General features: G+C 54.2%; 1 protein-coding gene across 1 annotated transcript; it reads right to left on the bottom strand.

The window, feature by feature from the left end:
- Positions 1 to 225: 225 nt before the first annotated feature.
- On the bottom strand, positions 226 to 24,640 carry UNK (unk zinc finger). Its single transcript, XM_081109732.1, has 16 exons — positions 24,494 to 24,640; positions 12,509 to 12,718; positions 11,983 to 12,159; positions 11,710 to 11,840; positions 11,093 to 11,228; positions 10,551 to 10,668; positions 9,564 to 9,648; positions 8,902 to 9,044; positions 8,108 to 8,308; positions 7,558 to 7,623; positions 6,940 to 7,114; positions 5,784 to 5,885; positions 5,453 to 5,641; positions 2,960 to 3,141; positions 2,186 to 2,443; positions 226 to 1,542 (listed from the first exon to the last, which is right to left on the bottom strand). Exons 1-16 carry the CDS (start codon positions 24,595 to 24,597, stop codon positions 1,387 to 1,389), a joined length of 2,433 nt encoding a protein of 810 aa, XP_080965858.1. The 5' UTR covers positions 24,598 to 24,640; the 3' UTR covers positions 226 to 1,386.

Genomic DNA, 24,640 nt, shown 5'->3' with positions numbered 1-24,640 from the left:
GCTCAGAGAACATGAGCCCAGGGAGCCCTTGGGCCTCTGCAGGCGCCCAGCCTCAGCTCGGGGTGGGGGAATAAGGGGGTACAAGCTGTTTCCTCAGCCGGGGCAGAGCTCCCAGCCCAGGTGGGGGCCAGGGCCCTGACAGGCACAGCTGAGCTGGCCCACCCCCTCATCCAGGGGCCCTCAGCTGGGGCCGCACTGCCCTCACCCCATGCAAACAAGCTACCATTGCAAGTTCATATTTTATTCCCAATAAGTTTGGAGCTTTGTTGATTTTTGCATTTTTGTAAAAAAAGTTTTCACTTAATTCATTGAAAGCCCTTTCGTGCTGAGCACAAGGGGGGCTGGGGCCCGAGCCTTGCGGCGCTCTTGCTCCCACCCCAGACACCCAGCGCCGGCAGCGGTGGCTGCCCTGCACCACTCCGCCCTCCACCCGCTGCATCTGTCTGTACAGAACAATTTTAAAATGGAAGCTAAGACACACTATACATCGGACAGGCACGCACACACATGCACACGGCGTCCGGCCAAAGCGGCAGGACGGCAGCTGCACTCAGAGAGCACCAAGGAATGCATTCGGAGCCCCTCCTGGCGGAGGGGGGGCAGGGCCTGAGGCCCCTGGTCCTCAGTCCGCAGCCATCAGGGGGGACAGCTGAAGGCAGCAGGGGGTGATGGAGAGGGCAGTGCCAGCCTGGTAGGTGGCCCTGGGGCCAGGGAGGCTGCTCTGGACGGGGGAGGACTGAGGCAGACCCCCTGCCTCAGGAACCTGAGGGGTCCAACTCCCAGGCCTTGACCCTCAAGGGCTTCAAGGGCCTGGGGTTGGGAGCGGGGCTACTTGGGCCTGCCAGCCCCGAACTAAATATGCATTTGGTAAACCCAGGAGCCAGGCTGGCCTGGACCCCAGCACTCCCCTCAGGCCTCACAGCCGGAAGCAGGTCTGCCTGGGCCTCCAAGGCCCTGGCCCTGGCCTAGGAAGTGGGGGACCTGAAGGCCTCTCCTCTCCCCTCCCCTGCTCAGGCCCCAGGAAAAGTTAAAAATAGTTAGTCCTGCATATAAAAGAGACAACGGGACTCCCTGCCGGAAGGCGCTGGGAGAAGAGGGAGGGGGAGGTGGGAGTGGGCAGGGGAGGACTGCAAAATAGTTCTTCTTTTAAAAAGTGCTTGGTAAGTCTGTTTTAAAGTGTGTGTCTATATCTACACACAGATATACACACAGACACTGTCACACTGTTCGCCCACGCATACCTGCACACGCACGGAGATGTATACATATACATAATCATATACATATACATACATACATACATACATACATACATATATATATATATATACTTTAAAAAGTCCTAGGTGGGAAGATGTGAGCCAGGCCGGGGCCGGGCCTGCAGGGTCACGACTGGAGGGCGTGGGCCCGGCCCGGCTGGCAGACGGGGCACTCGCTGCCCTGGGCACACAGCTCGCACAGCACGGCATGTTGGCACGGCAGCACCGCGCGGTTCTGCTCCTGACACTTAAGGCATTTCACCGACTGCATGTGGAACACGGCCTGCGGGGACAGGGACACGGTCACCAGCCGGGCCTTGGGCCAGGAAACGGAGGCACAGTGCTCAGGAGGCATGTGTGCAGGCCCTGGCGGACACGTCAGGGTCAGGCCGATCACATCATCTCAAGACTCCAGATTTCCGCTTTGGCTGGGGGCTGAGTCGGGGAGTGGGAGCCGGGGGAGGGCCAGGCTGCTCTGCGGCCTCATCCCGCGGGCTTTTCCTCGCACTCATCTTGCAGTGACCCTAGGTCCCCAAACGAGGACAATGGCGCCTGGAGAGGGCAGACAGCCCTGAGGGTGCATGGCCTCCTGTGAGTGTCTGCTGTTCTCCAGGACCCCCGGCCTCCCCCATCCCCTGTGCGCCGCAGGATGCAGCCAGAGTGCCCCTGGGGACCTCCCCATTCTGGAACATCTGCTGGTTCAGAGAAGCCATCAGGATGTGACTTAGGTCAGCGCCTGCCCTCAAAAGTGCTGGGGTGGGCGCGGACCCACCTCCTGCTTCCTCCCTCCCCAGTGAGTGGCATTCCCTTCCTAGCTCCCCTCCAGCAGGATGGCATCCCCGGAGCAGTGAGGACCCCCCAGCGTCCAAACACTGGCTGTGGCCTCAGATACCCCCACCCAGTGTTCCCTGACCTCCTAGGCTGACCTTGTCCACTTGCTCTAGGCGGGCCCGCAGCTGCTTTTGGAGGGAGTAGAGGGTGGAGAGCGAGAGGGCCTCCAGGTCGGAGAAGGCGGGCAGGGCCTGCGGGTCGGGCCCTGAGTGTAGCCGCTCTAGCTCCTCCCGCAGCTTCTGCACCTGCACCTCCAACGCGTCCCGCTGCTCCCGGGCCAACTCACACTCGGCGCCCGCCGCACTGGCCCGCTCACCAGCCTCCTCTGCCTCCTTCTTCCAGGCATCACAAGCCTGTGGGCCAAACACGCAGCACCTGGTCACGGTGGCCCCTGCCTCCGTCCCCTGGGAGCGGAGCGCTGGGAGCCTGTATGAGCCACTGTGGCTGCGGGGCCTGCTGGGGAGCTGGGTCAGCTGTCTGGGGAGGGGGCAGGGAGGAAGCTGACGCTGCCTGCAGAGAAGGGAGGTTCAGGACCTGTAGGAGACCCTCTGTGGGCAGGGAAGGGGGCTGGGCCCGGAATAGCTGCCCCTGGACAGAGGGCCCATCTCAGAACCTAGAACCTGGACGTGAGCCCTGGAGTCAGGGCTTCTTAGGAGAGCCCAAGTGGTGCTGGGACCAGACCACGTGAACAGCTCAGAGATCCAGGTCTGGGGCACCGGCCACCCAGGCTCCTGCCTGGGGGAAGGAGAACAAAACCAAGTTTCTGGTCTGTCCTCCGGGGACCCCGGCCTCCCACCCCTGTGCCCTGTGTGAGGGACACGAGCTGGATGCCACCAGGCCTTGGGGAGGGTGGGCGTGGGGGCCCGTACCTGCTTGGCCTGCTTCCAGGACTCCTCCCACTGCTTGATGGTACTGTTCGCTTCCTCGAGCTCCTGCCGAAGCCGGGCCAGCTCAGCAGCCCCGGGTCCTGACAGGAAGGCAGGGGATGTACCCGGGGAGAAGCTTCCAGAGGCAAAGTGCTCCCAGATGCTGCTGTTCATGCCGTTCAGACCTGCCCCAGGGAGGGGAGGAAGTTCAGCGCTCTGGAGGCCCACCCGGCCCTGCCAGGGCTCCCAGGGGCCTCGGTGCCAGGCTCTGCCAGTGCCAGGCCGGGGAGTCTGGTGGGGACCTGTAGGTGCTGCAGTTGAGTTAGACCTACTGTGATGCCAACTGCTACTTATCAGCTGCCACTTAAATTGTGAGTCTCAACATCCTCATCTGCAGGATGGGGTGATGGCCTGGGGAGCGCTGCACGGAGAGCAGCCTGTGAGGTGCTCATTTGTGGTGGCGACTCAGACTGCACGGAGGGAGCCTTCATGCGCCAGGGTGAGGGCTGGGAGGGGCGTCAGGGGAAAAGACAGGCCAGACCTCCGATGACAGCAGAGCTGCGGAGCAGGAAGAGCCAGAGCCCGCGGCCACCCCCGCTTTATGGCAGTAAGTGGAGGCCAGGACACAGGCTTCTCGACTCGCACGGCCTCCTTTCCCGTCTGCCAGGCGGCCCACTCACGCCCCGCACCCACTCACGCTCACCCACTCACCTGTCCCCCAGACACTGGCTGACACTGTGTGCCCTGCTTGGGGCCCTTGGGGCAGCCCTAGACCCCAGAGCAGGACCCACAGCCACCTCTGGCCTCATCCTGCCCCCACTGTTCTAGGGACTCCTTTCATGCCTCCTTTCCCACTAATCCAGCCAGGATTTTCTGGAACCAAATGGATTTAAGACAGTGTCCTCCAAGCAACACCAGTGCACCCGCAACGTGACGGCGTGTCCTGTGTGGAGACCCCGCCGTGTGAACTGGCTCAGAGCCCGCCTGCCTGCCCGAGGCGGGGACCAGATCACTGCAGCGACACACATCCAGCAGCAGGCGCTGCCCCGCCTCGCCCCACGCTCAGCGCACTGGCTCTCTCGGAGAGCAGCCACTCCTCAGAGAGGGCCCTCTTTTTAAATTTTTTATTTATTTAATTTTTTCCATCACCATTCATCTCCCCTATACCCTTGCCCCTCCCCACTTCCTCCCCCAGAGGGCCCTCTTGACCTCTAGGTGAGGTTCCTCTCTTACTCGGAATCCCAGCCCAAGTCCTCTGACTCCACACAACTGCTCTCAGTATGACCTCACGTCTGTCCCCTGCCTCCCCCAGGGCCACGGCGCCAGGCGGGCAGGGACAGTGCAGCTCACACTGTACCTATGAAACTGCTCAGTGACCGCCTGGGGAAGGAAGGGATGTGTGGCCAGTGTGCAGAGCTGCTGGCCTTCAGAACAGGGGACAAGTCAGACAAATAGGAGGCTGAAGTGTCAACACAGAACAGACACCTTCTAACTGCAGGTGCTTGGGGAGGCAAAGCACAGCGCAGGGCATGTGGTCAGTGAGACCGTAATCACTGCACGGTGTCGGCGGGAAACGGGGGCCCCTGTAAAGGATCTGACTGTCAGCCGCTATGCTGTACCCCTGAAACCAGTACAAAGTAACATTGCAAGTAAACTAACTGAAAAATAAAACAAACGGAAAGGGTGCTAAGAAATCACTGCGCCGCCCTGTCCTCTGCAGTGAGATGAGGGAAGGTCCCAAACCCGGCCAGAGCCCGGGGCCGGGTGCGCAGGTGCCAGCACCCTCCGGGGAGGGGGTTTCTGAGCTTAAGGAGCTGTGGGGGGTGGGGAAGTAGCAGCAGCTGTTCATGGAGAGGCAGCAGGTTGGTCTCTGCTTGTCACTGGCTTGGCTGTTACCTCGGTGAATATTCGTGTTCCTACACGTGGCAGGTAGCGGACCCGCAGGTCTGCACGCACCTCCAACCACTATGCCTGGCCCTACCCTCCAGAACCCCCAGTTCAGCCAAAGGCCTTCGGGCCTGGAGCAGGGTCTCCCTGGTGCCTCTTCCTGCCAGGAAGGCCACGCTGAGCCAGGCCTGAGCCGGTCAGACCTCTCCCTTGGCCTCCTGGGACAGGCGGCTGTGACCGGCTGCTGTGAGCCTGCCTCCGGAGCCCTGGGCGCCTGGGCAGAACCGCCACACTGACATGAGGAGCAGACCAGGCCCTGGCGGCTCTGAACTGCTTCTCAGTGCGCACTGGCCTGTGCCTCACAGCCACCATATGAGGTGGGTGCTGCCACTATAGCCATTTTACAGCAGGAGAAACTAAGGCCGAGATACTGAGTCACCTGTCCAGGATCACACAGCTAAGGGAGGCATGGGACAGGAGCCTGACTCACCTCCCAGCCCAGAGCCCTGCTCTAACCTCCCCTCTGCAGTCTCCAGCCCCGGACAAAGAGGCCAAAGGCACTTTCCAAAAGCCCAGTTCCTTCCCAGGTCTCAGTGAGCCACTTCTTACCCAAAGATCCATGTGATGCTGAGGTCCCCAGAAATGTGTTTTCTGACTGGCTCAGGGGGCCCTGGGGCTGCTGCAGGAAATGTGAAGAGAGGCTGACGGGAGGGGACGGGGATGCTGAGTGGAAGGAGGCGGAGCTGCCCAAGGAGCCCGGGATGTTCACCGGCGCAGAACTCTGCAGCAAGCTGCCGCCTGCAAGAGAGGCCGGGAGGGGCCGGGTGAGGGAGGGAAGCCATGCGGGGCCATGCCAAGTAGGGCACTGCTCCATCCACCCACCCTGGGCCAGACGGACCCCCGGAGCCCTCCCGCCACCCTGCCCACCGCAGCCCAGTACCGATGGTGGTGATGCCCGGGTGGGGCACGGTGCTGCTATCGAAAGTCTTCTCCAGGGCGGCCACCCCAAACTCGTTGAGGTCCAGGTCATCCAGGGCAGACTCTAGGAGCAGAGCGATCAGGGTCTGAGCCTCCCAGTCTCCCTGGGCACACAATCCCCAAGCTCCAGGCCTCGCCGCTTGAACCCACCTGCCCTTTACCACCTCATCTCCTGCCCCCGCCTCATCTTCACACTCCAGTCCCATTGGACCGTCCTCTCTTGAGCCTCTGCCTGGGGCTGGGCTGCTCCTGTCACACGATGCTGTCTGCCTAGCAAGTCCAGCGCCATGGTCTCCTTCTGAAGCCTTCCTGGACCCCCCGGGAGGGTCGGTTCCTGCCTCCTGATGTTAGGGTTCACACATCTCATCTCTGAGCTACTGAGGGCAGGTTGTCTCTGGGCCTTCAGTGGCTAAAGCATAGGAGGTGCTCGACAAATGTGCTCTCCCCTCTGCTGACCGGCCTAGGAGGGTGGAGCAGTGTCCCTCCTTGATGTCTTCGGGTCTGGAACCCCCGTCTCTACACTAGGGCCTGCCACAAAGTGGCGCCCATCAGTGATGCTGAAGGGGAAGAGCCGCAGCTTCGATGGCCAGGGACCCCGAGGACGCCGAGCAGCCTGTTCACTGCACAAGGAAACCCAGCTGCGAGGGAGTGGGCGCGGCGGGACACCTGTCGTGGAAGGAGGCCACACTCGCCCAGGGAAGAGGCGGCTGTGCTCCAAGGGCTGGCCCTGGCCCTACACCTTGGGTCCATCTCCTCTTTCATTTAAATATATTTTATTGATTTTTTACAGAGAGGAAGGGAGAGGGATAGAGAGTTAGAAACATCGATGGGAGAGAAACATCGATCAGCTGCCTCCTGCACACCCCCTACTGGGTATGTGCCCGCAACCAAGGCACATGCCGTTGACCGGAATCGAACCCAGGACCCTTCAGTCCGCAGGCCAATGCTCTATTCACTGAGCCAAACCGGTTAGGGCTCATCTCCTCTTTAGCTCAAAGGCCAGAGTGCTTGCCCTCCGACCCCAGTCAGATGTCTAAAGCCCGAGTCTCACTCCAGAGACCTCGTGCCTCTGAGTCCAGATCCAGGCCTGGACTTGGCAACAGAAATGGCCTAATTACCTATGACCGACTCTACCGTGTCACTGGTGGGGTAGAAGGGCAGAGCGTTTGCATTCATGCCAGGGATGCTGCTGGTGCCCGCGGGGCTGGGGGGAGTAGCTGCCAGGCTGGAGGTGATACTAGAAGAGATGCTTGAGGTCAGGGGGCTGCCCACGGGGAGGATGCCCAGCATGTCCTGCAACGAGAGAGTAAGGAGAGGCAATGAGATGCCCGCCCAGGAGGCCCCGACCAGGCGCTGGGTGGGGCAGAAGGAAATGGGGCATCAGCCCTAGTCTGGTTGCCCCCACGCCCAGATGGGGCCCCACCCACTCAACACCAGTTGGAAGGTTGGAGGTTACAGGGCCACTCACCCCTACATTCTTGCATAGGGAAAGGGAGCAGTGAGTCCAGTGCCTGGCAGTGTAGACACTCAGTAAGTACTTTTGACTGACTGATGAGTGACTAGGAGGTGAGGGGCTCTAGGGCCTGACCCACCCTGTCTGGATTGGGGCTGGTGCCCCACCTTAATCCTGCCCTCAACTTGGGGGGAAAGCATGCCCCCCGCTCTCTGTAGCCTCCTGGGGCTGTGGGCCTGGCCTGGCCACAGCAGGTGCCAGAAGGGGGCTGAGAGTTTGGTACCTGTTTGGGCTGAAGCAGAGGCTGCTCTTGACTCCTGGGCTCTAGGGAGTGGGGTTTTAACTTGGCCTGAGGAAGGTCAGAGAGCAGGCGATGAATGTGGTGCTGTGGAGGCCTCTGAGCCCAGGAGTCCTCCCAAGCATCACCCACCTGCCATGGCTCACTGAGGCTGCAGGGACAGCCACCTGCACTCCCCCTTCACGCGCATGCCCCTGGCTCTCCCTCTCATGCCTACTCCTTCCCTCGCCCAGGAACCAAGGGGCTGTGCCTCTCTTCCTGGCGACTCCTAGCGTCAGAGAAGCCCAGTGAGGGATGGCCCCATCAGGCAGCACAGGGAAGGGGAAAGGCCGGCTGTGGGGTCCCCCCCATTAAAGTTCTGTGACACCGGGTGGGGTACTCAGCTTCTCTAGCCTCCCCATCTTCATCTGTAAAAAGGGCCGGCCTTCCTCACTCTGCTCAGGCTTGGAGGCTGAGGAGGGGGCTTCCTAGCTGCGGGTCAAGCTGCTCCATGGAGCAGAAGGCTAACCTCACCGGGCCGCCCCTCACCCCTTACCTGGCATTTAAAATTTTTCAGGAACTCGGCTCCCACCTGGTCTTCCCTCTCGAAGCCAGGAGCCTTCTTATAGCTGCCAGGGGCCAGGCCGGACTCCCCAGGGAAGACAATGCCCTCCAGGTTTGGGGGTTTCCTCACGGAGCCCGGGGGGGAGCCGCAGAGGTTAGACGGGCTGCCCAGGCTGCTGTTTCTACAGAGGAGCTGCGGGAAGGAAGGGAGCGGGCTGGTGGGCAAAATGCAGGCCAGGGCACGGCCTGCCCTCCACCGGCCAATGGGCAGCAGCCCACCCAGGAGACCCAGACCTCATGCGGGAACTGTGTGTGTGTGTGGGGGGGGGGGGGGTGGCAGTGACAGAAGGCTTTGTCCCCTCTACCAGCACTACCTGGGCTGACTAATGCAGGCTCTGGGGACACTAAGCCCCACCCACCACCCACTTTTGACAGAGAAAATAACCCTGGGGCAGAAAGGGAAGAAGCCCAGCCCGACTGGTGTGGCTCAGGGGTTGAGCCTCAACCTCTGAACCAGGAGGTCATGGTTCGATTCCCCGTCAGGGCACAGGCCTGGGGTGCGGGCTCGATCCCCAGTGGGGGGCGTGCAGGAGGCAGCCGATCAATGGTTCTCTCTCATCATTGATGTTTCTATCTCTCTCTCCCTTTCCCTTCCTCTCTGAAATCAATAAAAATATACATTAAAAAAAGGGGGGAGAAGCCCAAGGCCTCCTCCCCAAGCCCAGGCTGAGAGGGGTGAGGGACATGAGAGGCAGGTGCCCACCCATCCCCTGGACAGGCACGTACAGTGCTGAGGTCAGGGGCATGTGGGCTGGAGGGGCTCACGGGCACCGAGTCTCCGGCAGCAGATGGCATGTACAGGACGGGCCCCGGCTGCGTGGGGCTGGACACAGCGGAGGAAGGCTGCAGCTCGTCACTGAGGGGCGGCTCTGCAAGACACGGGCCGGTGTCGGCAGGCTCTGGGCCAGACAGCACCTGTGTCTCCTTCCCAGGACCCTGCACCCCTGCACCTAAAGGGAAGGCGCCCACCTCATCTCTACCAATATCGTGTGCAAGTTGCATTAACGGCGAGTCTTCACCATGAAGACAAGACCAGCCTCCATTTTATAGATAAGGAAACTGAGGCTCAGGGAGGCAAGGTAAGACGACCAAGGTGACAGAGCTAGGGAACCGAAGAGCGGGGACTTGCGCCCCGACTGCAGGACTCTAGAGCCTGAGCCGCGAATCGGACCTAAGGGAGCAGCGTGGCATTTTGAGGGACAGCCCTGCTCTCAGCAGGGAGGGCTCAGCAGGGCAGAGAGCCACGCTCAGCTAGTCATGTCTGCCACGCGCGTGGCACGGGGTGACTGCTGGGACCTGCCTGGAGGGTGTCACCCTGCCAGAGCCTGCGCAGGGGGAGGAGGGGCGCGGGGCGAGGACACTGCCTCAGGACAAAGGGAGCAGCTTACGTTCTACGTGGGCGAAGGCGCAGAAAGGTCCGCGGGGACAGCTGCCCGCCTGCTGCATGTCGTTGCACTTGGTGGACTTATAGATCTGCAGGGACAGCGCAGGCAGGTGGTCAGGCTTGGCAGACGCAGGCGGGTGCCCCTGGCATGGCGGTTAGACGGCCATCTCCTTCTCCTTCCCGTTCCGCTTCCCCAGGTGTCTCCCTGCCAGCTTCCTACTCAAACTCCTGAAGCAGACACTGCCACCCCATGCCGAGGGCACCCTCCCTCCTGGGATCAAACCAGCCCTGACCCACCCTCACAGGGCTCTTCCCTTGTTGCTCGCCACTCAGGGTCTTGGCCAGGGCTGGTTTGTGCCCCTGAATGTCCCTGGGCACTGAGAGAGCCAAGATCGCAGGTAGCACCTGCTTGCCCAGGGCACCCTGGGTTGGGACCTATGCTGGGCCTAACTTCCCACCCTGCTGCCTGTGGCCCATAAGGTGGTCTGTCTGTGTGTCTCTCTCAGGGTGTGCTGGGCTCCACGGAACCAGGGGAAGGGACAGCATGTGCCTCGACGTACCTACACAAGACCTCGCACATTGATATGGCTCCAGGCCAGGCCAGGGGCCAGGGGCCGGGGAGCTATGCCTGGGAGGCTGCTGGTACGCAGGCTCACAGGCTCTGGTCTGGAACACAACTGTCCAGGGCTTTATTTTTTACCTGGATTGTAAGCACCACTCATGGTGCAAAACCCATCATGGCCAGGGCGCCGTGCTCTCTCTGCCAGGCCTGGGAGGAACAGCCTGGGAGCAGAGGGCTGCTTGGTGAGCGGGGCTCAGAACAAGGGAAGCCGCTGAATGAAGGGGCAGGGAGCCTTTAGGCACTGCCGGTCGGGGAGCCTGTGGCTCTGTTCCCTCTTCCAGGATGGAGTCAGGGTGGGCTCTGCCTTGCTTCCCCAGAGGCTGTGTGAGGCCACCCGCCCGGAGGGGCCCGGCCCCGCCCCAGGCCCACCTCCGGGTGGAACTGCTGCTCCGTGCGGGTGTGGCAGTACTGGCAGGCGTCTCCATTCTCGCACTTGCCCGGGTCTCCCCACTCATCCCCGTGTTTCACATTTGGACATGGAGACGACCTGGTCCAGTGAGAGGGTGGGGCACATGGATGCCAGAGGGAGAGATCAGGATGTGAGGGATGCCAACTAGATCCCTGCCCCAGACCCAGAAGCGGGCCCTGCTGCTCTGCTCAGCTCTGCCCGTCACCCAGCTCCTCCCACTGAGCACTATGGGGCCCAAGGACAGCCACGCCGCAGCCACCACACTTTCTCCATCATGGCTCAGCCCTACAGACACCCCTCTGGGTTAGAGCTGAAGGGGCCTCAGAGGGTCGGACCCCAGATCCTCCTTTCATGCTGGGAGGACCCGGAGGGCTCCCGTCCTGCTATCCTGACCAGCCCCTTGTCCCTGGGCCTCCCCGAATCCGGGAGCACAGTGGAAGCCGCCCTGCTGGACCCCATCCCTGCCACCCTCCCTCCCTGGCGGCCCTGCCTGGGAAAGGACCTGTATTTGTGCTTCCGGGGGCTCCGCCGCCGGTCCTTGCTGTTGTGGTAGTAGGGGCAGGCATAACCCTGGCGGCACAGCCGCGGCGGCTTCTTGCACGGCTCCGTCTTATAGTTCCCCAGCACGTACGCGGTCTCTGCACGGGCCAGAGGCGGGGGTCAGGCGGGGGGTGGGGGAAGGGAAAGGGAAAGGAGAAGCCACTGGAAGGGTCTAGGAGCTGAGGCTCCTGAGAGAGGTGGGAGCAGGGCCGCCTTTTCAAGGGCCAAAGTGGAGACTGAGATAAGCCAGGCCAGACGTCAGGAGGATGCTGTCCTCACTGGACATAACGCTCACAGGGTAAGAGGGCACCCGTGGGCGGTTCAAGAACACATGTACTTATACACGTGCACAAGTACACATGTGTGAAAGCCCCTGAGAAATGTGGGGTGCACCTGGGATGATGGGAGCAGACCAAGGCATGTCTGGGGAAACTCCCCAGAAGTGCCCCTGGGGCTGTTGGCTGGATGTAAGGGGGTGAGGGGTGCGCCCTCCCTGCAGCGGTGGTGGTGAGCCGATCCTTTGCGCAGGAGCAGGGTGCGGACAGGCCTGTTGGGGGGCCTGGCGTCTGTGGCCGTTACCTTGCCACCGCGGCTCTTCACTGAGGATCTTCTCTATCATGGCGTGGCTTGCAGCCCCAGCGGACTGACCCTCGATGCTGCCCTCCACGGGGGCCTGGCCGTTCTGCAAGGCCTCCATGGCCTGGAGCTCCCTGGGAGGGGAGAAGAGGGGGAGGGCATGAGGGGGAGGCACCGGAGTGCCAGTCCTGCGATCCACCTGTGGTACTCACCGTGCCAGCAGCCAGGCCCCCACCCCAGCCCACAGCCATCACCCCAGCGTGGCGTCCAGCCCACCTGATGTCGTAGACGGGGGAGCGGAGGTCATGGGGCCCGTGGGCGAAAGCGCAGTGCAGGCCGTTTTTGGTGCAGTTGCCTTTGGAGTCCGTCTCGTGGATGCAGATTCCAGTTTTGTAGTAACGCAGGTGGTACCTGCGCTCAGTGTCCCCTGTGGTCCGGTGCAGGAACGGGCATCTGAAACATGGAAAAGGGGGGGGTCGCTCAGCTGTGGCCCCTGCAGCTGAATGAAGGTGGTCTGTCCATGTATCCATCTCAGGATGTGCTGGGCTCTGAGCGGCCGTGCACTGATGGTGAGAGCCACCTCGGTTCTGATGTGGCCCTTGGGCTTAGCAGGAGAAAGGCCCGTGTAGGGTTTCCCGCAAGTGGGAAAAGGAGAGGGGCCTCCCCCAGGTCCAGGCCACAGGAAGCTGGGCCAGGCTGCAACAGTGCCCCCCAAAGCAGCTGGCTGCTCAGACTCTGCCTGGCCTAGGACCTCTGGCCCAGGAGGCGGGGGGCACTTCTGAGGGCGGGTCGAGACACTCACTCGTCGCCCTCCGGGCAGAGGCCCGTGGCCTCGTCGTACTTGGTGCAGTAGACGTCGGGGCTATAGTTGAAGGTGCCGTCCCGACGGCGGATGGACCGGCGGCGGCGCTGGTTCACGAAGTGCCAGTGGAAGCAGGTGTAGGGCCGATGCTGCGTGCATTTGTGTTGCACAAAGAGCGGGCACTGCTCCGTGCGGAACTCCTTCAGGTACCTGCAGGGACAGCCCCATGGGGTGGGCCGGGGCGGAGAATGAAGCCTCCGGTCGCCCAGCAAGAAGCTGGCCACATGTCCCCCGAGGGCCCTGCTCTGGGTGCTAGTGTCATGGGGACACCGGAAGAGCCCAGAGCAAAGGCGGGACCTCAGCCTGTGGATCTCTCCCGATGCCCAGGTCCTAAGCCAGCCTGAACGGTGGGCACCAGGGACCTCAGGGCCCTCGGCAGTCAGCTGTCTGCCATCATTACCAGTGAAGGCTCCCTGGTTTCCCATCAAAGGCTGCAAACCAGAGGTGAGGAGCCTCCCGCAGACTCCCTGCGGGGTTCTCTGCTGCCCAGATGTGCCTGCCAATTGCTGGAGGCCTCCCCGTCCCAGGAGCAGCCTGGGGCTCCAGGCTGATGGCCAGGGAGGCTGCTGTTGGGAGCTGAGAGCCCAGGTCACAAGGCATCCTCTCAATTACTGGCTCAGTCCTACTGTCCTGTCTACCTACCTCGTCCCAGAGGCATTTCCCAGCACCGCCCAGGGGAGTGTTCAGGCAGGAGTTCGGTTAGCAGCATCTGAAGAAAACCTCCCTCTCAGCCTTGCCTGTGGCCGACCGCTCATCTCCCAAACGTGTACCTGCAGCAGCTGGGTATTTACATCCTGACTGTCCTGGGCCCCTGGGGGTTCTGTCTGGCCTTCTGGCTTCCTCCCAACCTTCACCTCTCTCCTTCGCTCTGAAGGTAACAGCCAAGACATCCCCAAAGCCCCTGGCCCATGCGCCACCCGGTGAAGGGCCCCAGGTCCCCCTCCCCCTTACAAAGCATCCGTCCAGCCATCTGTTCACTCTGCGGGTCCAGGTGGAGGCTTTCCTAGACTTGCCACCCCTCCCCCAAGGCAGGTGGTGCAGCCTGTACTCATTCCCTCAGGCCCGAACAAAGCAGCTACAAATACTCCATAGAGAGCACTGGATGGCAGGGAGGAGGATGCTTCTAGAAGGGCAGAAGGGAGTGTGGAAGGAGCCACACCTGACCTGAAGCAACAGCCCAGGCTTAGAGCAGCACCTGGAGCTGGAGGACATGGGACATTTGCTGGATGACTGTAACAAGAAATAAAAGTGTCTCAGAAATAAAAGTGTCTCAGAAAGGGCCAAGTCCACAGAACACCAGCGGCTGTTTCATGCTGCCGCCAGCGGCAGGGCACTAACCCCGAAGCCAGGCCTCCTCCCTGTGGGCAGCGTGGCAGCGCAGGAAGCCTGGGCCCCAGCAGACAGCGGGCGGTCCTGCTACCAGCCCCTCAGGAGGGGAGGCCCCAAGGACCATCTAGGCAGCAGGGAGCCCACTTTCAATCAACTCTGATGAGATGAAGGAAACGTCTAACCTTCTGCTTACGTCACGAATGGAACTTACCATCCACCACCTAGGAACCAACATCTCCCTTCCCCCACCCTCTCCACCTTGTGCCAATGGGCAATGCAGTGCCCACAAGGCAAGGAGAAAACCACGTGGAAATCGCTCTTGTATTTTCACGGATTGAAGTGAAACAGAAATGATCGGTGGAAATGCACTGTCCTGTTGAGCTCCGACCCACCTTTCCATTTTACAGGTGTGAACGCACAGGACTGAAGAAACTAAATAGGCTGAGACTCACTGTTCAGTTCAACCAGCTCTCAGGAAACCCACGAGGCCCAGGGGTCTAACCAAGGAGGGAAGACTCACCGCCCCGCCCCCCCCTCCATCTTCCAAGAGCTGGGGAGGGCACAGGGCCATCGGACTAAATTCTTCACTTCCATCTCCCGGGAACACAGCCGCGCACTCAAATTGAGAGGCCCAGTGTGGCCATGAGGAGTCGGAAACCACTCAGGCCTAGGAGGTAGATCTGCCAGGGAAAGCCACGGCTCTGGCCAGCAGAGGGCTCCACAGAGCCTGGAGGACACAGCGGCTGGTCCTGGCTTCACTTGGCGGAGGAGCAGTGCCTTCATGCTTGCCCCACTGGGGGCTGGCTTTAAAGCAAAACCAGCTTTCACTCCTTCCCAAAAACATCACATTAACTACCCCAATAGTGGTTCACTTGTACATGTAAAGGATTATTATGGAAGAAACATGCCCACTTAAAGGGCAAAATCACCCTTCATCCCACCACTAATAATGCTAGCCTTTTGGTAAATTTCCTCCCAGTATTTTTATATAGATAGCATCATAACGTATCATCGTGCTAAATTGTTTTACAAAACTATTAATACTTTTCTCTCAAAACTTATAAAATCAAATCCAGCTTTTTAAAAAAACAAGTAATATGTTCAACATTATTGGAGTATCTTTATTTTCTGAAATTCTAAACAAACAGCAAAATTCAGGCTACCTGAAATCTAAAAGTAATCACTTGCCCCCCTAAACCAAGAGTGATGACACAGAAGGGATAACAGTAAGTCAGTAAATTATAGCACTTAAATCAAGTGCTCAGCCACCATCTTGACTCCCATCTAAACTTCAAATCCCATTCCAACCGTCTCACTGAACAGATTCATCCTGTGTGTCCCTCTCTGGGGAGGGTGCGGGGAGAACGGGAACACACGGAATCAGCAGGAAGGGATCAGAGATGCCGGCAGCAGCACCGTGTACGTGGAGGCAACAGGGGCCGAGCCGCTGATGCTGGAATCTGAGAATCCAGCTCCCGCTGCTTCTGGAACATGCTTTCCTGGCCTCACTGCTGCCAGGACCTGCTCCCCACCCAACAAAGTCAACTCTAGGGCAGGGTCAGCAAACTTTTTCTGTGAAGGACCAGATAGTTAAGTATTTTATATTTTAGACTCAGAGGGTCAAGATATCAAATTGAGGATGTTAAGTAGGTACTTATATAACAAGAGAGAAAACAAATTTCCACAAATTTTTTATTGATGATATTCAAAATAGAATAATTGGCTACAATGTTTTTGTAATACAGGTCTACTAATAAGAATGGACTTGGGAGGGATCATACGTGCCAGGTTGAGGTTCCTTTCATCAAAATTATAAATATTCATCTGTTAAGGCTAATTCTGTAATAACATCTTGCATATTTCATTTTGAAGGCTTGGTGTAAACTGCTTAAGTGCACAGGTAAATGGATTCTGAAATATGGAAATTTCCTTTGTATTCACATCAACATGCAAGATCCCTGCTAGAACTATAATCTGTGTTTGGAAATCACATCTGTGGTAAATTTGTGTACAAATGGAGATCTCACCTGTGGTGCAACTTTTGACAGTTCAGTGTATTAGGCAGCTTGACAACGTACATGTCAAACATTAGTTGTCCAAGTGTCTTTACTGCAATACAAAGTTTGCATATAAGTGATGATTTATTTGCCTTGTGATTTTGGAGTGAATTCACTAAAAACATTATGAAGTCTGCAGCAAAAGCTAATTTCCAAAGCCATTCATTGTTCAATAATAGTTGAAAATGATTCTTCTCATTCAGAAAAATTTCAGTATCAGCCCTGAACTCAAAAAATTACAAGAAAACTTTACCATTGCTAAGCCATCAAATTGTTGTGTAGTAAGGCATGTCAGAATATTCAGCTTCTATTTCTGACAAAAATTCAAGAAACTGACTGATGATGGTTAAATCCACAAGCAGGAGTGAGTTCAGCACTGATCTTAATGGCTTATTAACACCATAGTCAAAAATTTTCTGCAGATTATCTGCTAGTGAACAATATAGTAACTGTATGCTTTAAATACCATACATTTTCCTAAACTTCGTAAGTTTATGTTGTGGAATCCTCATAACAACCTCAAGCGACACTTTATCTATAATCTACTATTGTCCATATTCATATAAACCCTACTGGCTACTTTCTCTCCCCCATACATATTCCTAGAGAAATTTAGTCATAGAGTTCATACTTAATGGCTTAGCAAAGATGCTTCATTTTTAAGTTTGAGAAGAATACTTTTAACTTCAAGGGGAATTAGAGCAGATTAGTAGATTAAGAATACTAAGTTACACAAGTGTGTGTGGTATATATATATTATATATAAATATACATACATCTTAAATATCTTAAAATTTGTTGAAAATCTTTTCTCTGTTTTAAAGAGCTTTAGGTAAATTGCTACTAGTTGTAAATTCATTTTTGTAAGGACATACATTGCTTTGACATCAAACATACCCCAGAAACGATATAATTTTGTAACAATAACCATACCAGTGGAAGTTGCCAAAAAATTACTTTTAAAAAACGAGGCCAAATAAAGCTAAAATTGGTGCTTGGCAAATATTTGGACAATTTTGATAAAGTGCTATAGAGCTATAGAGATTTGGCTTCCAAATCTTCTGAAGTGATCCTGGTTTAACATTCTCTCTGGCAGAAAAAGAAAGCAAATAAAATACGCGTCTGGTGAATTTCTCAGTGTGTCTGCACCTTTAAGGCAGGCTTTGATCCTGTAACTGGCTTTCAGCCAAAGAGCAGCTGTGGTTAAGGCCAGAACGAGCCTCTGTAATAACGACACTACCCTAACACAGAGACAGGTACAGACACAGGAACCCACAGGTGCTATGGGCACTTACGGGAGCAAATGCTTTAGGGCTGGGGAGCCACTCGCTGGAAAATGACTTCACCCACTCCTCACGGAGAAAGTCCTGGCCCCGAGACACACATGACTCCTATGTGTCCCTGGGTCCTTCTTTCTATTGCTGTTCCCTTGCCCTAAGGATCCTAGAACTGGTAAAACCGTGGAAAGTTCCTGTAAGCAGCGCTGACGCCCTGGCCTGGAGAGTGGGGGGTACTGAAAACCCCGGTCCATTGCTCCCTGTTAGGGAGCACCTTGACTTGATTCAGGTTTCCCACCACAGACGCCTGAAAAGCCTCCAAGCTGATGAACAGTTTAGTATCACATTTAAAAGACATTGATGTGTTATTTTGTAGTGTTTCTGTGCAACACAGTCTTTGGCCCTGGGAGAGCGGATCCGTTTACAGCACAAATCCATTGTGTGAGATACAGGCAGCGGGATGGAGGCTAGACGGAAAATGGGGACTGAGATGAAAATGGATGCGGAGAGAGGCGTGTGCTCTGAAGACAACCCTGACCCACCGTGCCCTGTGCCCTGAAGAACCTACTCTAGTGTGCGTGTGGCCAAAGAAAGCGTTTGCTTATGGCTGCCGAGGGAGACGGCACGCCAGTGAGAGCATTAACGTGGGCCTCGCTCCGTTACTGGCCAGTACAGTCCTTGATGGTGCTGAGTGCCAAGCACTGTTTCAAGCTCTCTACATACATTCACTCACTTAATCCTTCTAGCAACTTCATGGGACAGGTACTACTGATATCCTCCGGAAACTGACACACTAAGAGGGAAGTCACGTGTCCAATGTCCCACAGCTAAGTGGCAGAGCTGGGCTTCAAACCCAGACAGCCTGGCCTTGGAGTCAGTACTCTTATTTATTTTGTTTTTTAATGTTTTTATTGATTTTAAAGATAGAGGGAGGGAGAGAGAAACATTGATGAGAGAAACATCGATTGGCTACATCCTACACCCTCCTCCTGGGGATTGAGCCCACAACCCAGGTATGGGCCCTGATCGGGGATCGAACTGTGGACCTCTCGGTGCATGGACAACACTCAACCAATGAGCCGCACCAGCCAGGGCTTAACCACGTTTTTCTTAACTGAGCTACAGGGAGAACAAGAGTAGCAGCAAATAAGCATAACTGACTCTGGAAACTTTTCGTTCAGAACATGTCAGGGAGGTCTGACAGCCATAATTACAATACCATGAAATAAGTCACCAAAAATAAACACAGAAATGTTAATTTTAACACACTCCACTGGTTATTTAATATTCACTTTATGTACTCATTATAAAGGACTCGCAGTTCAATAGTAAAATTTAACTGGGGTTTTTTTTTAATAAGAAAATACAAGTACAGGTTTCTAATTTATATTATGTTTGGGTAGATTTGATTTAGACAAACCTTAAGGTGACAGGCTAATAAATGCCTAGCACCTCTTAGCAATAAAAGTGACATCAAAAAGATACAGCAATGCTCTTACCAAAATTAATAAAAGCTTAGATACTCTTTAGAACTAAGGGGGTAGTTTTGTCAATAGGCCAAAATTTCATAGGAAGGTGGGAACACAGGCCTTCCCCCTCCTCGTTAGAAGTCGTTCTGTTAGAACTCATGGTGGCCATATGGTGTTTCAAGTACTAATAGGAAACAAACGCGTCAACTTAAGAATACAAAAAGCAAACTGTGATATAAAGAATAAGGAAAGGGAGGAAACATTTCAGTAAGCTCAGATATGACATGATGATACTATCACAGGCCTTAGTACCTTCTTTAAATCTTAAATAAATTGCGCCACCAACAGAAAAAGTCACCTCACAGAGAATGCTATGAGATTTTTAAGTTGCTAGACTCCTTTCCATCTTCTCCTCCTCATCAGCTCTCGATACTGCTGTCAAATTCTACACACTGGCAAAGAAAAAAGGAGTGAAAGTTGAGGGATTTTATAGAAAAATAATTAAAAATCTGTTGTGATTATTTGAACTAAAATATTATAGCCCCCAATATCACTTTTTTTTTTTTTTTACTGATATCATTTTAAATGCCTAAAACACATGGCCTGTCCTTAAATGCCCATGTGAACATTAAACCAATCATCACAATACCTGAAGACTAGACTCTATTTATTACATTCTAGCAGAACAGCCACCTTCTCTTCTATCTCCCACCCACTCTAGGAAATAACACAATTCATTTTACAAAGACACTGGGGAAATACGCTTGTTTCTTATAATGGCTGTCAGTTCAGAGGCAATTATGACAAATTTTTTTACAGTGAGGAAGTCAATACAGGGCCAATTCAGACAATTTAAAGTAAAACTACCAACAACCAGGAGTCTCAAACTTGACTATTCACTTTTCATCTCAAAAGCATCTCCAAAGACTTACAACACGAGTGCACTCACTAGAAGGGATACACCAGGACTAAGGCATTGAGAAGGGGGAAAGGGCGCCAAGGAGCTTTTCACCAACTGCAGGCTCTGCCACACTGAATGCTGTGGCCAGGCCTGAGGGGCCATGTGCTCTAAGGCCTCTCTACTAGTAGGGACTCACCTGCATTGATTTTTTTTTTTTTAAGCTCTTTCTTAGCCGAAACCGGTTTGGCTCAGTGGATAGAGCGTCGGCCTGCGGACTGAAAGGTCCCAGGTTCGATTCCGGTCAAGGGCATGTGCCTGGGTTGCGGGCACATCCCCAGTAGGGAGTGTGCAGGAGGCAGCTGATCGATGTTTCTCTCTCATCAATGTTTCTAACTATCTCTCTCCCTTCCTCTCTGTAAAAAATCAATAAAATATATTTAAAAAAAAATAAAAACCCTTTCTTAAAAATATTGAGATGTAATTTACACAACATAAAAATCACCATTTTATAGTGCACGTTATTGTGCTCTTTAGTATATTTACCATGTTGTGCAACCTTCACCAATTCCAGAACATTTCCATCATCCCATAAATATCCCCTATATCTATTGCAATATGCACTGATTTTACCCAAAGTTTCTCTACACATATCTGTTGCCCAAGCAAGTATTTAAGATGTTTGGTTGAGTGAATCTATGGAGTATCTATAGTAAGAAAACAATAAAGCTACATTGCCCATAAGGTTACTAAACCCGAACTCTTGGCAACTTGAACTTTTTACCAATTAAGAACAGCAGAGAAAATGACATTCAACATCCATCTTCACATAACACATTAGTGTTCCCTAAATTCATCCAAGATGTTAAAAGAAGGGAAGACAATCTACAACGATTAACATAGCTGTCCACTGTTGCAATTTCAAGATATAGAAGATGCATACGTGGGGAAATCTCCTTTAATATCAAGTATAGCTAAATTAAAACAACAACAAACAAAAAAACTTAATAATTAAGCAAATATTGTCCCGTTTGGGAAAATAATCTCTAAACCAGGCCACTAGTTAAAGTAACATAACTAGAAGGGCAACCTTCCTTCTATCACTCTTCTGACCTAGTCTCTCCTAATGAGAAAAGTAACTCTGGCCAAGTCTAGCAGGAAAGCCTGCAGATGCGGTGCCCTGGCTGCAGGGCTCTCATGACCTAAGTGAGCTCATGGCTTCTAAGACATACAGGAAGGAGACCTCACCTTCAGGCAGCGGGCTGTTGAAAGCGGGAGGAAGTAGGTCCACGAGGGTGTCTTGCTTTTGTGCACTTATCTGGGGTGCTATTTCCAGAGAAGGAGTTCCTCTACAGAGTGTGCCCAGGGTGGATTTCTCTAAGTTGCTCTCAGAGTTGTCCAGCTGCCCTCACCAATAAGTCAGTCTTTGTAGGTTGATAGAAACCACCAGTCAAAGCAGATGCATATGGATTGTGGGGAAGCCTTCTTTAGTATCTAACATAGCTGGATTAAAACAAAAAAACTTAACCATTAAGCAAATCTTCACTTTAATCATTAATTTAGATTATAGCAAATATCAACTAGGTACTAAGCTTGAGTCTACCACTAGCATGGACACTTAACACTTATTAATAGGGATTTTGTGGGTTTGGTTGAAGGCTGCAATGAACTCTCAATTTTAGTTCTATAAGAAGTTAATTCTACTTGATAAGTAAACAAGATCCAGAAATAATTATTGTTAATGTAACTCATTCTTGCTGAGGTTGCTAAGCAACACTTCCAGGGACTCCTGCTGTGCAACAAGTTATACTCTAGTCATATTCTTTACAATTTTATTGTAATGCGCAATAATAATTTAAATACATGTTCATTTCCTGGATTTTCTAAAACACAATCAGATGCAATCAAGTGAAGTTCACGACATTTATATAATGTACAAACTAACAAACTTGCCTAAAATAGTTCCCTATGGAAGCACTGCTACCTTACCCTTGTTTAAAGATGCCCAGGGAACAGTCCTAAATTAAAATGACGCTTGGCTAAATGAAGCTATAAAGCATTCATCCTCTGTCTACCTGTAAGAAAACCCCAGTGGCCAGAAAACTCCAAGAAACCTTCCCTGAACTACTATTTCATTTCCCTTTAACACGGGGCATTAATAAGTTTGAGAATCAACTGCAGGTGAAAGAATCCAAAAATGACTTAGTGCATTTAAGACTCTTATAGGGTCAAAACGATATAATTGCTATACAGTAAAAAGCCCAAAGTTAGCTAAATTTGCAGATATATTTTGGAATGTAATTGCTCCAAAATTTCCCATTCTTAAATTTGTTTCATAAAACTTTTCTAATATAAATAATGATCTTGTTCTGAATAAGCCTGGATGAAATGTAATCTTTGTGCAATAAAAAGACAAATTACCTAGCAAGAGATCCCATGGCTCTTGTGTTGGAAGAGCACTAACATATGCACATCATCATTTGACTTGGAGCTGTTCAACAGAGGAAATCCTGACATAACCATTTGCTAAAAGGGTCAGATTCCTCAGCTCTAACACAAGTGCCTGCTGAAAGGATTATTTCAAAGTTTCCCTTAAATCAAGATTATTCAAGAGATTAAAAAATACCAACACAATAATTATTTTTCAAACTATGTTATGAATAATTCTCTTGGTTTAGAAAAAGGAGGGCTTGAACTTTAGTTGTGGGACAAGAATAAAGGGAAACATACAGGAAGGCATTAGGATGAGTGGGACTCAGTTTTAATGTAAATTTCTCCCAGATTACTGCAAAGAGTATTGCATGTCACATCACATCAAAGAATACAGTTATAAAAAATACACATAATTAATGTACAGTAAAATTTTGACAGGTAAAAAAACGTAAAAAAAAAAAAGGTCTATAGCTATCTGTTGACGGGATCCATACATTAGCTAAGGTCATATTCAGATTGAAACAAATTCTGGAAATTCATGCTGCAAGGGACAATGAAAAAATTTCTGGGCAGCTCAAAATTTTACAGCAAACACGGAAATCAAAATAAAATGTTCCTGTATCCTAACCCTAACCCCCCAAAACAACAAATGCGTTTATCTTAAAAAGATAATAACCAGAGCCACCAAGTGTACTGGTGTCATCATCTGTGCCCTCATGCTCCCTGCTCCTCAAACCTGGGAAGACAAGAGAAGGAAGTTTTCCCAATCATCACAGCGTCCGGATGCCCACAGATCTATGAAGGAAGACAGCTGACTTCTAGCTCTGATTTTTGGACATATAAACACACACACACACACACACACACACACACACACACACACACACACACGAACAGGTTACAGAAAATGGATGGAAACAGCTACAATCTCCACCCACCCAACCAAACTTACTGTGGCTTTCCCCGCCACCTCCAGCGCCAAGCCTGCCCACTGCGCTCACCCCACCAAGGAGGGGAAAGGGAGCTTTTCAACAGACGAGGACACAGACTCGGACATGAACATTTCCCTACACCGGGCTATTGGCTTGGTCCACCTGTCACCTCCACAACCATCGCAAAGCCCACTCCATGGCGACACCACACCCAAAGAGGCTGCCGAAACCAGGCTCACTCGAAAGGTTACGGGCATTCTCCCGGGAAACGTGATCTGAGCAACCAGAGAGGATGAAGTTCCAACATTATGCGAGGTTGGCCCATGTGCACCCCAAGACCATCCTGTTGCCTGACCGCAACATCCCCCGATCAGCACTCTCGGAGGTAAGGCCCCGTCACCGCCACAAGGGGGCGGGGGAAGGCCCAGCGAGGCCACAGCGCGTGGGAAAGCGAGCGTTAGCACGAGTCCACCTGCCGGCCTCTCTCAAGGACGTTTCACGCCATCTCAGCGATGGCGGAGGACCTCACACAGCGGCCAGCCGGATGCCCCCCAGCCCCAGAACTGCTCCCCGATGGGTTTTACTTGTGGCCAGAGCTCCTCCTCGAGTTCTTTCAGCTCCAACTGACGCTTCCCGCTCTGGGCTCCGCAGCGGCTCTGAAGGGCTGTGCGGGCCCCCACGTTGCAAACCTGCAGCGAGCCCCGAGGGGCATCCACTTGGGGACCCTCCTACACGCGCACATCGGCGCAGGAGCCCGGGGGGGGGGGGGGAGGCACCCCAAGGCCATCAGGGAAAGTGGAAACCAGCATTTTGCTTACTAAGAGGAGCCCCTTCTCCGTCTCCCAGAGCACCTAGCACTAGGTAGTTGCTCAACGTGCCTTCCGAAGCCATAGGAAGACGACAGGGGCCTCCGGGGCCTGCGCTTGGACACCAGCAGGCTCCCGGGAAGCGGCCTCCCGTCTGGCTGGGCCCGGGCAGTGTCCGCACGTGGGGCTTCCCCTCTGATGCCACATTTCGGCTGGGCCCGAGAACAGACTCGGACCCCATCATGCTCAGGGTGCCTGTGAGGTCAGCTGTGTACGTGGGAAACATACGGGCCTTGGGGACACAAAACGCCTGGGCTTGGCGCTAACTCGTCATTCACAGGTGGCTCCAGGGCCGGGCCCTGAGGATCTCGTCCTGGTCGTGTCTTGGACGTCTTATCGCCCCGCAAGCGCCTGGTGCTGTGGTTTGCGGTCTGAGGAGCAGTTAGGCCTCGAAGGCCCGGCCTCAGATGTGTGCGCTCCGCACCCCGAGCTCCCGCCTTCCCCACTCGGCGGCGGCGACCAGTTTCCCGCCCCACGGCCCGACCAGAGGTTGGTGGCAGTTGAAGGCAGTTGGGACCGGCCCAAGCAGGTTGGAACCGGTCTGAGCCGGGCCGGAGGAGGAAGGGGGGAGGGAGAGGCCGCCTCGCGCTCTCCCTGCGCGCGTGACTCACGCTGGCCGCTGACGTCAGGCGTGCGCGCGCGGCGGGGGGGGGGCTCTACGTACGTGTAGTGCTGCGGTTTCTCGGGCTGTGCCTGCAGCACCTGAGCGGTAGCGGCCGGGGGCGCCGAGGAAGCTGCGGAGCCGCCGGGCCCGGGGCCCTTCGACATGGTCCTGTCTTCCTGCCTCTTCGCCGCTCCCCTTTTATTATTC

The sequence above is a fragment of the Myotis nattereri genome (assembly GCF_964212035.1).
Source record: "Myotis nattereri genome assembly, chromosome: 16".
NCBI lineage: Eukaryota > Metazoa > Chordata > Mammalia > Chiroptera > Vespertilionidae > Myotis > Myotis nattereri.
The sequence above is the reverse complement of the archived record's forward strand: the minus strand, read 5'-3'. Positions and strand labels throughout refer to the sequence as shown.